This window comes from Periplaneta americana, chromosome 8, assembly GCF_040183065.1.
Source record: "Periplaneta americana isolate PAMFEO1 chromosome 8, P.americana_PAMFEO1_priV1, whole genome shotgun sequence".
Classification (NCBI taxonomy): Eukaryota; Metazoa; Arthropoda; class Insecta; order Blattodea; family Blattidae; genus Periplaneta; species Periplaneta americana.
The window spans coordinates 88,460,419-88,475,922 of NC_091124.1; the positions used below are offsets into that span (position 1 = coordinate 88,460,419).

At 33.1% G+C, this 15,504-nt stretch overlaps 1 protein-coding gene across 13 annotated transcripts in view; it reads left to right on the forward strand.

The window, feature by feature from the left end:
• Window positions 1-15,504, forward strand: part of alph (protein phosphatase alphabet) — a 142,071-nt gene that overhangs the window by 68,346 nt on the left and 58,221 nt on the right. Inside the window, exon 6 of one of the 13 annotated variants that reach the window (XM_069833234.1) lies at window positions 1,033-10,865. The exons of the other annotated variants lie outside the window; for them this stretch is intronic. Within the exon in view, the coding sequence (XP_069689335.1) occupies window positions 1,033-1,071 (39 nt within the window). The 3' untranslated portion in view covers window positions 1,072-10,865. Of the gene's footprint in view, window positions 1-1,032; window positions 10,866-15,504 lie in introns of those variants that run through there. 13 annotated transcript variants of the gene reach the window in all.

The window sequence follows — 15,504 nt, forward strand, 5'->3', positions numbered from 1 at the left end:
GTTTATATACTTCCAGGAGCCTGGTGACAGATTTGAAAAACGAGTTACAGAAAATCTTAGATCTCATACACCACCAAAAATTGTGATTGTAGTAGCAGTTGTAAATTGTCCACTGATCTGATCATTTCCTGAATGCAGAACTTCCTTAAACCAGAGTTGCATGAAATGTCCTTACTTCTACTTACAGACCTGTTACTAACTCTACGTATTACTCTGTGAAAAGATTTATTAAATCTACATACTTAGACTTCAAGAAACAAAATTTGGTAACACAATCTCAAGGGAAAAAATGGAACTCTCTGCTATCATAATCCACAGTTAATTCTCGATTTACCACGAAAATCGTCTGTAGCTGCATTTAGATTGGCAACAGGCCATGATTGTTTGGCCAAACACCTGCATAGAATTGGAATATATCAGTCCCCTAACTGCCCATTGTGCAACTCAAACCAAGAAATGAATTCGGAACACCTCAAAATCTGTGCTTCAGTGGCTGACCATGATAATATCTTTGAAAAATATTGGAATGGAAGAGGTCAAATGACTTTATTGTCAAATGCCTGGCATTAGAAAACAACAACAACTTCTCCTTGATTCATGGATGGGCTTGACTGTTGCCACGTTACCTTCAAGAGCCTTTTCAGATGATATGAATCTTTGTAATCCCGCAAAAAACCACGTTATACGAGCCACTGAACCACTTGATGTTTATTTCTTCTGTCAGTACAAGTTATTTGCACGACGAATTCAAGAATTTGTTAGGTGTGGAGAGCAGGTACCAAATTTGCACAACAGAATAATATTCATCATAGAAATGAAAAGTTTAATTTATAATCAGATAAGCTCTTCGAAATATTCTCCCATATTATTTTATGCATGGCAACCTTCAGGTTACTTGTTGCAAGAACACAAAATATGTTTAAAAAATATGCTGAGGCAAACTTCAACGCATCCTCTTGATGTGTCACTGAAATGATTATGAAAGACGTCCTTATAGTATGTAGTTGATGTGATACCCATCTCTGCTTTCAGCACACTGTTCCGGAGTTATACTACCACTCACAAGATTAATGATGAAAAGTAAGACTTATGTATCAATTAGTCGTATCTCACTTTACTCCTCTTCTTCAAATAGCAAATATATCACTGTCTCTATTTCACTTGAACTAACACTAGTCTATATTACAAAAGCAAATAATATCATCATATCAGTTATTTTCTCTGAAATGCTATGATGTAATACGGCAAACTAACCATCTCCACTGCTCTTCAGAGCAAGCAGTTATTATGTGCACATGTGTTGTGTTGCTGGGTGCATAAATGTTGGGTGTTACTACCGTAAAATAACTAAAACATGTACAAATAATAATACGTATTAGAAGCAATTGTGATATATAGTAAACTGTGTGTGGGTGTTTCTTATCAAATTGCATTCTGTGAAAATTTAACGGCAATTGGAGGCAGGAATGTGTTAGGGTTCTGTTGTTAGACACTCTACATTATAAAACATTATAATGAATTTGAGGCTACAAATATTGAAAACCAACGTAAATATTGTGGTTAATTTTGTTGAGAACTATTAATCTGCGTACATATTTTATTGTTATAACGACAATAATAGTTGTATTTATAGAAACAGTATAATTTACACTGTTCAAATAAGAAACATAATTTGAAATATTGTCTTGAAAATTTCAAGGAGATAATTGATAAATGTTCCGTTTTATCTGTTACTTTGTAATGACATATAAGAAACAAGATTGTTAGAATTTGAAGTAGTACACTTCAGCCAGTTAAATTTCGTCTTTAGTTGGAAAGGATTTTCCTCTTTTCAATTGTCTCATTAACGTAATTTATGTTTCGATCTATATACATGAAAAATATAAATTGGAACTGACTTTTCATTCATTATTAATATTCTTTATTTCCAGTAGTTGAATTTGGATATCAATTTCACTGTCAGACAACTTCTAAAATGTCCATTTTATAACATCTATAGCGGTTCAACATGTTTCCTTTGTTAGTCTTAGTTCTTTTTACTAATTTAATTGACTATAGTTAAGTGAACCTCAAAACCCATTCTGAGTAAAGTTTGAGTCAAACATTTTCGTAATGAAATGGTAAGACAAGCATTTGGAAGTTTATCAGGGTTCTTGGCATTTGGGAACTGTAAGGATAAGTATTCTTCATAAATATATTCAAGCTTTACATTTTTAAGTATAACTTAAACATAATTCCATTTAGTACCTTTTAAATGCTTTACTACTAGGATATTCTGAAATATTACAGTATGTGAATAATTTCGAGAGCGTTCGTGTGCTAAGCGAAGGGTCCTGGGACCAATACCTGGCCCCAGAACAATTTTTCGCTTGAAATTATTCAAGTCTGCTTCACAGGGAGCTTTACCTGAAAGCCAGATTTGCATAATATTGTATATTTGTCACTATAAGCACGTTAACAGAAAACCACAATTCAAGTCACAAAGTTTGTGTGTACTCAAAGTTGGGTTTCTGACGCCTTGTCAGCTCACTTGAGTTGTGTGGATATAAAGGGAAAAATTGGAATGGTGTCGGGTGTAGTTCCTGGGTAGCTCAGTCGGTAGAGCATTAGCGCGCTAAGCGAAGGGTCCCAGGATCGATACCTGGCCCCGGAACAATTTTTCCCTTGAAATTTATTCAAGTCTGCTTCACAGGGAGCTTTACCTGAAAGCCAGATTTGCATTACAGTGTGTGTTTATGTTGCAATATAAAATACTTATTTCTCGCTCGTGCATTTGCCTCATGTTGAATGTTTGTGAAAGATTGGCATTGCCAAGGATTACATGAATTCTCTTAGAGTCGCAAAGAAAGGCTACTAAATCCAAGGTAAAAAGTTCTATCATAATAAAGGAGACTAATTCACAATTTTAAGTCACAGATTAGGGTTACCCACATGAATATTTCGAAACTTTAGGAAGGAAGTAAATCTTACTTTTAAAGTTCTATCATAATAAAGGAGACTAATTTACAATTTTAAGTCACAGATTAGGGTTACCCACATAAATATTTCGAAACTTTAGGAAAGAAGTAAATCTTACTTTTAAAGTTCTATCATAATAAAGGAGACTAATTCACAATTTTAAATCACAGATTAGGGTTACCCACATAAATATTTCGAAACTCTAGGAAGGAAGTAAATCTTACTTTATTACAATTATCTTTTGAATCTTGAATATTGTGAGTTAGAAAAGGAAACTGTGCAGTGAATTATGTAGTCCCCTACTTGAGCTTCTCTGAGACTAGCTTCTGCTTTCCTTATGTTGGTTGATATTTGAAATCTATTTACTCAAAGAGTCAACCACCAACTGCGGGGACACGCAGTAATGTAGAGATTAAGGGTGCTGCACTACAAATCCGAAGGTTGCAGGTTCGATTCTTGTTGGGATCATGGGTTCTTCCAATTGACCTCATCTGTCTGGGTGCACCAGCGTGTAGGGAATGGACACTGTGCATTGGTACTTTTGATGTAGCAGCGACTTATTTCAGTAACCTTGAAACCAGTTGTACCAGCGTCGGCATGAGGTTCGCTAGAGTTGGTGCTGATATTGCACCAGCAGTTGACAGCAGAAATACATTTTAGCAGACTTACCAGCAAATAGAGATTGCTGTTTCACCGTTCGTGGGTGCTCGATTACACTGACCTCTAGCATTTGAAAGTGGAATTACACACTAACGAAGCTCATGCGCACAGTAAGACGAACATGAAAATTCGTTCAGTGTCTATTCTCTATAATTACTGTTTGCTCGCTGCTATGACACTGGGGGGTAAGAAATAAGTGCCAGGGAGTTTTTCTTAGAAGTAAAGGTGTCAAGCACTTAAGACCGACATCTCTATTGCTACTAATGCTGATTGCAAAAATAGGAACCTTGTTCTCCTGCTACCCTGTGGGCATCCATAGCCTGTAATAGGAATTTCACTACCAACCGTGAATAAATGATACAAGATTAGAAATCTTTCTGAATGCAGTATAACATTGTTATAAATGCCCTATTTATTTTCATAACATTTGTGTCTTTCATTGTGTGAACTCTGAATGAGTAAATAAAAATAAACAAACTGTGAACTGTGATCAGTAATTTTATTTTTATGAACTCAGTTTTCGAATAGCTATGTTAAGCTAAATTTTTGCACAAATTCATGCTATCTTTTCATTTTGTTCTGATTTTGGAAATTCTGTCATTTAAAACAAAGAACATCTTAGTTAACACAAGTTTCGGTTCTACTACTAATTCTTATTTTTATTTATTTTCTTGATTATTACTTTCATGTTCAAAACAATTTGTTGGGACATATTTCACCTTCATATACATATATTTTCTGCAGAACGTTTTGTGTATGTATATATATATGCATTTACAAATGATTGTTAGATCCATTTTTTTTTTTTTTTTTATTATTTAAGTGAGCATATCTACAAACCCATTTCCTTCCTTCAAAAGTATCTGAGAGTACCTGAATATTTTGCTTCCCAGATCTAAAGTGGAGATTAACTGGAATAATATATCACTTGCTGCTGAAAATATTTTTTTGTCATTGTAGGCTTCGAGTAGGATGTTTTGTAAATTCTCTTCCAGAATTCCGTATAGTGAATATTAAAAAAACAAATTGAGAAGCATTTATCAGCATTGTCCTTTAGTTTTACCTGTGGTTTTTTATGCATATTTCTATATAAACAGCTGATACATGGAATGGTGTTAATTACAGCTGTCATTACTAGCATAAATCTTGGAACAATCAGCCTTCAGAAGTCACAGATGTTTTATACAGTATACATCACTGAACATTAAACTAAAGTGAAGGAATAAAATCATTACATAGAACTAATGTTTCTCAAACTTCTTATATGAGAAATCTGTTACAGTTATAATGTGCAGTTTGTATTTAGGTATATTGGAATTTGTTTTTGTTTTTTTCTACTAGAATTGGTTCATAAATGGTAATGTTGCAAGGGGTAACATCTTGAGATATTTGTGAAGTATTCATTGTACATATTTTGTGGATACCATACGAAATAGAAGCATGGAAATTTGAAAGCAGAAATCGCAAGTGGATTGTATTTTGAATGAACTTGGCATATTTATGATAATACAACATCATTTATATTATGCTGAGTGAAAGGGTATTGTAATACAGAATAGTAATGTTAGCCTTACAGTACAGTAATGCGAATTGTAAGGGGGATTTTTTAACCTTTACATATTTTTTTGTATATTTTGTATTAGTAATTTTCAAAAATATTGCCACTCAAGTTAGTCCATGCTTTAAGCGTGTTCTCTTTGTATTGATTAAACTCTCTTGCTGTTGCCATATTTTCGACTGATTTTCTGGTTTCTTGTATACAGTACAGTTGTATACATTACTTCCATTTGTTTTTCTTTGTGTGTTAGATTAAAATTCCGTAATGCGTTTTGTTGAAAGAGGAACAACACTCAAATATTATTTATCAGAATTTAAAACACATACTAATGACGTAGTACGCAGAGATAATTCTATACATTTTATTTAGATGTACTGAAGCAATTGTAATCAGCAGACTGAAATAAGATTCCGTAATATCTGTAAATATCATAAATACTATTAAAATGTTATTATTAAATGAAAGCTAAAATGATTTTCTTTGTTTAATTTCTATGTATGCAGCACACAAAAAAGTGAGCTTCAATCTCATTTTACCATGTATTGTTTGTTAGTAACACAAAATAAATATGTCTATATTCTAATTGTATATGAGAAAGTATGGTGCTTTCTTGTGACATATTGATTTAGAATCATTTAATAGAAGTTCGTCCTTAATTTGTACAGTTAGCTTAATTTAGGCAGTTTGGTAGAATATTTTCATGAAGCTTTTGTTTGTTATTAAGATGACAAAAAATAAATTTTAAGTGTCAGTACACTCTGTTTGGAAACATTGTCATTCTCTTGTTTCACATTTCGAGAAAATGTTGATAAGTTTTTATGAAAAATTTTATTAGTATTTGCTGAATGAGTTTTGAATATACAGTTATTTATTACTGTCTATGTAATACAAGAGTTACTGCGGTATTTATTATTATTATTATTATTATTATTATTATTATTATTATTATTATTATTATTATTATTAAGTTGGACGTCACTTTATTATTATGCGTCACATTTTGATGTATCATGAATTCCATTGAAGTTCTAATACTGTAATTTAATTTCTTTGTGCGTAGCTACTATAGACAACTTACCAAACTGAAAAAAATATTCTTAGTAGTCTAATGGTTACAATACTTGCCATTGAAGCCAATTTCCCAGGTATAATCCCAGGCAAGAGCAGTGAATTACAAAAAAAATAATAAATAAATAATAATCTGAAGCATAGCTTCCTGCAGAAGGGTAATGGAAAAAAATTGACCACTTACCGAACAGTACTGAGGGTATGCTGGCCACTGATTACATACATAGTAGCTCAAGAACTACCTTATGGATATCATGTCTTTATACTGCAGGAAGCTAATATGTCTAATATTTTTGCTTACGTAAAATATAATTTAAGAGCATCTATAGATATATAATTGGCTTTGGATATTGTCTTTAGCGATACTATTCAAAACACTAGTCACTAATATTTTATCTTCCATTACACATTTAATTTTTCTAATGTCTTTCTAAAATGAAACATCTCCTTCTAGACAGATTTACAATAAAATGCTTTGTGTTTTCTAGTGGCGAAACTAATAATTAAGTTTCTCTTCCACATAGAGCAAACTATGGAGCTTTTAATACTTAACCTCTAATTTTTAGATCTTCCCTATACTGTAAATCTTGAGTGTTCCCAAGGCATAATTAATCAGACGTCTTTTGATACCCTTAATATGTTCACACTAGTTTGGTATAGAGTAATTAGAGTAGTAGTGTTGTGTATAGGAAGCAACAAATTTATAATTTTGTATCTGTTTGCCTATTCCATATTCAGAAAGAGCTCACAAGTCTTTTCCTAATTTTCTACTTCCAGTCACACGAATGCTCCCTGTTCTTAATGATACATGATCTGGCCATGAAAATAACAGTTTTTGTAGTAATAGAATTGTCTCAATTTATGGACCACAGAAATAGACGTGAGGCATTCAGTGTGCACTATCACGTTGTCTAGTCGACATCTGTTTCTTCTGTCTTGTGATTTTGGACGCAAGTGAACAAGTTCATGGAGAGTGAATAAATTGCATATTACGTTAAATTATTATTAACATTACTACTGCTACTGTCACCACCAACACCGTCACTGTCATAGCTCGGTTGACTAGGCACTTGCCTGCCTATCCGGAGTTGCGCTCGGGTACAGGTTCAATATCTGCTTGGACTATTTACCTGGTTGGGTTTTTTCCGAGGTTTTTTCTAACAATAAGGCGAATGTCAGTTAATCTATGGCGAATCCTCGGCCTCATCTCACTATCACCAATCCTATCGACACTAACTAATCTAGTAGTTGATACAGCGTCGTTAAATAATCAAATTAAGACGGACTACTACTACTATTACTACTATTGACTACCTACTGTTGTTTGCTTCCCATAAAAAGCGTAGTTATACCACAACACTCTTTTTTGCTACAATGTTTCCTACTTCGACAGTGACATATATGCTGAACAATACAATCTAAAATATAACAATTATTGGTTTGATCAAATTAATCCATTATATATAATTAATCTTCGCACCTTAGAGCTATGTTTCAGATTTTAGTTCGTTAATTCTACCCAGGTACAACTGTATAGGATGACCTCTGCACTCAACAGGTTAATGTGGGTAGTGTTTCCTCCTGAGGTAAACATAACCAATTGAAGGAATTGACTGCTGGTTGTAAAGTACCGTAAAATGAAATATTAAAAATAAAGTATTAAGTTCAAAAAATATACTTTCGCCAAAGTTTTGTCAAGTATGTGCATACAAGTTTCTACCGTGTGAACTAAGGTGATGCTTTTGCATTTCTCCCACTTGCCACATGTTTTATACCCAGTCACAGAGCGATTTTTCGCCCAAATCATTTTTAGTGTTGGTGCAGAGAAAAGCAGCAAAATAAGAACAAAATATTTCACTCACTTTCACCTTGAAATTCTGAACCGCTGGAATTCTGTTTGTGGTATTTTACAGACCAGTCCTTCTTGCAAAGTGCTGACTCGCTAAGATCAGGAGAAAGAGATATGTCATAATCTTTGACTATCCACAGAATGTGTCCATTGAGTAATGTAATGTATTGAGAGTTGCATGGTTCTGTTGCAAATATGTGTAGTGTGTTCTTCACCATCATACCAAAAATGGCAATGGTATGTTGTTCACAAAATGGTCCAAATTTGTCTCATAATGTAGGTACTGGACCAGTAACTCAGTGAGCACTAGCCGTGTATTACATTCCCATTTTTTATAGCACAACGAAATTTCGTGTATAGCATGGGATTTTCATATGCCCAAATTTTGGAATTTTGCAAATATACATAACTGCTTAAATGAAACTATGCCTCATCTGTTACGAAATTGAATATTGGATCGACAGTTCTCTTAAAAACTTAGCTTTGTGAAATTCTAATTTTCTGAGCAGATAACCTCGCATACACACACATCCTCAAGGTTTCCTTGTGTCATTGTTATCTTAGCACAAGATTTCTTCTTATTTGACCATCTACTAATTTCTCACTACTTTCTGAACAGAAGTTACAGCACACGATTTTTATGGGACACTACACGCAAGATTGCGTCTTTGAAAGTTGTGAATGCAGTTTTTGAATCCTTTATTTTTTAAAAGGTCAGTTGAATAAGAAAAAGTACCATTTGAATAAAAATATTTGATCTTTTAATTAAACGAAATGTACTAGCTGAAAACTAAAACAAGCATTCTATTTTCCATAGAAGTGAAAGTGCACATTTATTTCTCTTCCTTACTGTAAGGAAGGGGTCTGTGACGGGGATGTAAGGTGTAAGACTGAAGATTGGTAATGGAAGCATGCAGCAGATAGAAGCTTTGCACTGTATTTTCAAACAAGAAATAAATCTTTTAAGAAGTATGCTTAATAATATAAGTTGCAATATATATTTAGTCTTGATTACATTTAGTTACGGTACTATATTTACAATTTCACCCAATTTAGCTGCTTAAGTGGAACATATGAACATTCATTCATAGTGTTCAGCTCAAGGGTAGGTCTTTCACCGCAAACCCAGAATTCTCCAATCTTTCCTATTTTCTGTCTTCCTCTTAGTCTCTGTATATTGAGTTAAAATTAAACATCAGGATTATGTTTGTTGCACAGTGGATAATCAGAGTTATTTGATAAATTATTCATAAAATATGACATTATTAATCGATAATATGCGACAAATCTAAAAGATACAAGATTAGTCGAAAAAGTGCATGTTAAGTTAGAACTGACGATTTACTCTATGAATGATATAGTGATAATTGGACCCTACAATATGTAGGGAAGAAATGACTAGCTGTTCGCCATCATCATTGTTGGTACTACAGCTTAGTGTAGACCTTGACCACACTTATAATGTCCCTCCATTTCTTCTTCTGCCTTTTCCACCCCCCATACTCCCAGTATTTATAGATCTTGTCCATTACTATCCAGCCATTGATGCTAGGATGTCCAACTCTTCTTCTACTATCTATTTTTATTAGTCAAATTTTTCGACATGGATCGGTCTCCATTTCTCTGTGTAGGTATCCCAGACGCTAATTCTTAAAAATTTGATTATTTTAATTATGCCATTATCATCATAAGCCTCATACAATTCACAGTTAATTTAAATTACCTTTAGGGCAGGAAGGAAGATTAATTTTCTCTGGCAGGAAATTTTCTCCTGTCACTCTTTGAATTGATCACTAAATAGAAATATTTAAATGTACTATTGTTGCATATATTATCCAAAAAAGGTCAAGTTATTCCTGCTTCACAAAGCATCTATCTTACTCAACTGAGCTCATTCAGTTTGGTTGGTACTATAGCAATAATTCATTTGTATGTAATGTTTTGCAGTGCCTGATGTTGATGAAGTAATTAATATCAAAATTAATTTACTTTTTTTATGTGAATATTGCATGATAAAGTCCTTTATTAGCACTTATTACTGTACAATCAGAAAAATTCCTCGTGGTATCAAGCTTTAACTAATGTAGAAGTTTATTCTTTATTTATGACAGGAAGATAATGTAATGAAATGACATTTTCAAATATAATGAGAAATATAAAATTCCATTACATTATCATTACATTTGAGTTAAGGGTAATGTATCATCAAATTAAGCACTGCAATGCAACAGTAAGGCTGGTCTGCTCAGAATTAAATATATAATTATATTCCAAGAATGAACTCTTATACCTAGTTTTATGTTTAAACAAAATGTAACTTAATTTATTACTGGTAGTTTAATGAATGTCTAGTAAATGAGGTGGCAACATTTTTGTAAATGACTATTATACATTTCGCTGTGATAATAGTGTGGTTGAAACTTCAATAAGTCACAGCATCTCTTGACTCCATGTTGAACTACTAAGAGACTGCACTCTCCAACTTTGTTGTATATTTTTCTGTGGTTTGATATTTAAATGCCTTTTCTACTCCTAAGTCCTATGTTGCAGGTATGTTAATGGAACATAATTATAGGATAAATGGACTTTATAATTCCAAAATCAGCTTAATCACGTGTATCAGACTATCTGTTACAAACAATTTCATTTAGTTGTTAGATACCGTCATTTATATAAAAAACAGGGGATTTATTTATGTTTTAGGGTTATTGAATTGTCATAGTTTAATTATTCTTAGAAATATAAGTGACAATAAATAGCAATGCAAATATGTTCACTGTTCAGAACTTCAATTATTTGCATTTATTAATATGAAAGTATACACACTCACATAAAGTTACCATAATGTACTTTTGTCCTACTTTTGATGGTTCTTTTGTTGCATGGTGTGTGTATATCAAGATAAATTTTTCTACATACTACTTACTACATTGAAAGCTTTGATAATAAACCCAGTTGCTGTTATGACTCTAGAGTAGAGATTACGTATTTCCACAGACTCCATCATTTCCATTGCAGCATAGAGCAATCTTGAAACATCACCGTTGTTGTTGTTGTTGTTGTTGTTATTATTATTATTATTATTATTATTATTGTAATATCATCATCTCTACAGGTTCAGTAATAGTATGTAAGTTATTGGAATGATTATGAATTAGTAAAGAAGAAAGAATTTGGAAGAAGTTCATCATTAATATTTTAAAGTATCATGGCAGAACTTTCCAAGACGTGAGGAAAATCACGAAAAATTCTGGATTTTCTGCTCCTGAGATCGAATTTTATTTCTCCCAGATACAAGCTAGTGCTCTGTATAATAAGCTGTTCGTTTTGTTACAAATATGAAGCAGTAATGAAATGAGACAGGTGGAAGCTTGAATAATTCTCAAAGGATTTTCTGAGGCATTGTCGTCAGGAGAATCACCATCATCATTATTAACCTTTAAGCAGTCGTGCTTAACCACCCCACCCACTTAGACCGTTATTATCTCAAGTGCGAATTCCAATTTCAAAAATGTTTACGGTTATTGTTGCCTTATCAATTCCAATAAAGGTACTGAAAGTTTCAGAAGTAGAGGCTTACTGAATATATAGTTACGAGCTCTGTAATATCTGACTGGGGTGTTCACAACACTCCGCGTGACTACTTAAGGGTTAAAATGATTATTTTTCCCCCAGATATACTAGTTCAGTGTTCTCAACCTTTTTGATGACATTACTTTAGTGTGGCTCCCCTGGCCTTAAATGTATAGTAGAATGTACTAATGTGAAATTTGGTATCATTTTTAAAAAGTTAATTTAATATGTTTTTATTTAACATAAAATAATAGGATGTTTACATTTTCATGGAACATTATTATTATTATTATTATTATTATTATTATTATTATTATTATTATTATTATTATTATTATTATTTCCCATTAACTGCTCTTCGGATCCATTAGGGTCCATGACCCCACAATTCAGAATCACTGCTTTAGTTGTTCTATATTATAACAAAGTTCTAATTCTAACAGGTATATTAGTGAGTTTACTGAAACTTATCTTTTTCTTTTTCTATGGCACTATGGTCCTTTCAGTATAACCTTGACCTCCCTAATGACAGCCTTCCAACAAACCGATCCTGTGCTTTCAATCTCCATTTTTAACCCCAATTTTCTTTATGTCATTTTAGATATCATAAAACCAGCGTAGGTTAGGTCTTCCAGCGTTTTTGCTTGATCCAAATTATTTTAGCGTCCATAGGAGTTTTTGATGTTCTACCTTCCTTTATCCTGACCACATGGCCCAGCAATTCTAGTTTTTTGAGCGTAATATCAATGATGATATCTGTATCTGTGTACATATTTTGAATCTCCAAATCCGATTCCCAGTCGGGGCAAGTTACCTGGTTGAGGTTTTTTCCAGGGTTTTCCCTCAACCCAATATGAGCAAATGCAGGGTAACTTTCGGTGCTGGTCCTTTCAGTATAACCTTGACCTCCCTAATGACAGCCTTCCAACAAACCGATCCTGTGCTTTCAATCTCCATTTTTAACCCCAATTTCCTTTATGTCGTTTTGGATATCATAAAACCAGCGTAGGTTAGGTCTTCCAGCGTTTTTGCTTGATCCAAATTATTTTAGCATCCATAGGAGTTTTTGATGTTCTACCTTCCTTTATCCTGACCGCATGGCCCAGCAATTCTAGCCTTTTGAGCGTAATATCAATGATGATATCTGTATCTGTGTACATATTTTGAATCTCCAAATCCGATTCCCAGTCGGGGCAAGTTACCTGGTTGAGGTTTTTTCCGGGGTTTTCCCTCAACCCAATATGAGCAAATGCTGGGTAACTTTCGGTGCTGGACCTCGGACTCATTTCACCGGCATTATCACTTTCATCTCATTCAGACGCTAAATAACCTAAGTTGTTGATAAAGCGTCGTAAAATAATCTACTATAAAAAAATGTCCAAATCAGTTTGGATACGCCATATGCCATTTTAAAAACTGGACCATAAATCTTCCTAAGTACGCTCCTTTCCCATACACTCAGAATAGATTTAGCTTTTCCAGAGAGAGTCCAAATTTCATTGCCATATACCACAATAATTTGATGTTGGTTTTATATAGGTTTAATCTTAATTTTTGTTAGATATGTATCTAGCTTTCATGATGTTATCTAAAGCTCGTAGACAACAATTTACTGCAGCAGTCTTCTCATGCATATCTATAATTATATCATTATTATTGGTAACTACTGCCCCTAAATATTTAAAGGATGAAACTGTGTTATATGATTGATAATTAATTACTACATCTGTTATGTTAATATGTCGGTTTGTCATATATTTCGTTTTGTGTTAATATATAAGCCTGCTTTTCCTGCTGCCTTTTTGAGTTGTGTAGCTTGTTCTAAGGTATTTGGAGTTCTTCATAAAAGCTCAATATCATCTGCGTAAGCTAGATAGTGTAATGCAATGATCTGTTAAACATTGTACCTCCAGGATTAATACCAAGATTCATATCTCTAGTTATTTTTTGAAGTCCAGTATTAAATAATAGGCCTATAGTAGATAGTGGGTCATCTTGTCGAATTCCAGTATCTGTGGTAAAACTATCAGATAACTTGTTTTGGACCTTAACTTTATTAGAATAGTGTCATTTTAGTTAGATTAATCAATTTGGATGGGATGCCAAATTCCGCCTAGCTTCAAAAATACATCTTCTGTTTATGGTATTAAATACTGGAACTTATCACATCTCCCCAATGACTAGGAACTTTTGCAAATAACAGACTCCTTGTAATGCAGTCAGCAGTGTGCAAGACCTCTGTTTACGACAACAAAAGATTGACCCAACATAAGGGACGCACTTTTGTATCGTGATAAATATTGACGAAAAACTTAAGAAAATTATATGTGAATAAAATAAACATTTGGTATGGCTTTATGATGGATAACTCTTAACTCGAGCTAAATGAATATGATAAAGACAAAGTCACGTAATTGTATAATTTGCTTTCACTGTACAGTCAAAATGTTTCAGTTAGATTACGGCAGAAATACTGCTGATTATATCCTGAAACAAAAGAAAAACACACACACACACTCTCTCTCTCTATAAACAAAATCCATTTAGTTTTCTTTGTAATTATATCTGTAAATAAATATGTTTACTTAGACTTTAAATTTTTGAGTTCACAAGTTTTTCTATAATTCTGTGAACCTTTGAGTGATTCGAAACACTAGAATTGGGAAAGAATCTAGAATATACACATGTAGATTAGGAATTTCTCTGTGGTTCATCTGACAAACTTGGCAGTGAAGAAATGTAGTCTATTAAAATGAAAGTGAAGAAGAATTAATCACGTTCCCACGAAGTAGAATTTTGGTGTCATACAAATTACATTTTTTTCATTATATATTTTATCCTGTATTAAAATAATATTTTCCTGCCAATCCGGAGTTGCATTCAGGCCTGGGTTCAATTCTTCAATTCTTAGGCTGATTACCTGGTTCACTGGTTGGGTTTTTTTTCCGAGATTTTCCCAACCGTAAGGTGAAAGTCAGATAATCTGTAGCAAATCTTTGGCCTCATCTTGCCAAATACTATCTCACTATCACTATTGCCATGAACACTAAATAACCTAGTAGTTGATACAGTGTCGTTAAATAACCAATAAAAAAAATTTTAAATAATACTGTACAGTGGTGTGTCGTACATGGAAGACAAGAGAAGCATCATTTCACCTATTGATAAAACGAAAAAGAATAAATTTATTGCAGAAATTATATTTTAATCGTGAGAACTATGAATTCTCTAATCTTAAAATGTCACAAAATTCTTTCTCTTAGCGCCTGTTCTGGTCGAGGTGGCTTCGTTATTCATATATTCTTAGTTCGAGATGCCTATACTGGCCAATACAGATTCGTTTATTTCCATTCGATGATTTTGCTGCTAAAGAGAGGAGAATTGCTTAAGTGAGTTGGCTGCTGTCAGTTCTGTACTATACATTTAAAAATTTATATTATTGTTTCCCTCATATAAAATTGCACTGCACGCCACTGATACTGTACCTGCTTAATGGAAAACATGTATCAGAAACAATGTCCATGACTTCCTTCTTTCAGACTTCTCTTCTTGCTTCTTGGAAAAAATTGCTACCAGAAAGTTTCTCTACTTTTTTATGTAATGATGCTCATTACTCATCCTTCATTGAATAGCACTGTTGTTGACAAGTATTGACAACTTTGAACCCATGCATTCTATTTATTGTTATGATTCATTCTCAAAGTGGTAGGACCTATTTATAAAGATAGTATTCATTATACTAGTTTTAGCTGCAAGTACATTTAAACTTCAGGTTCATTTGTTATAAGAGATTCATATAGATTTGTTAACACTTCATTTTCTTTCACAAGTCTGGCCA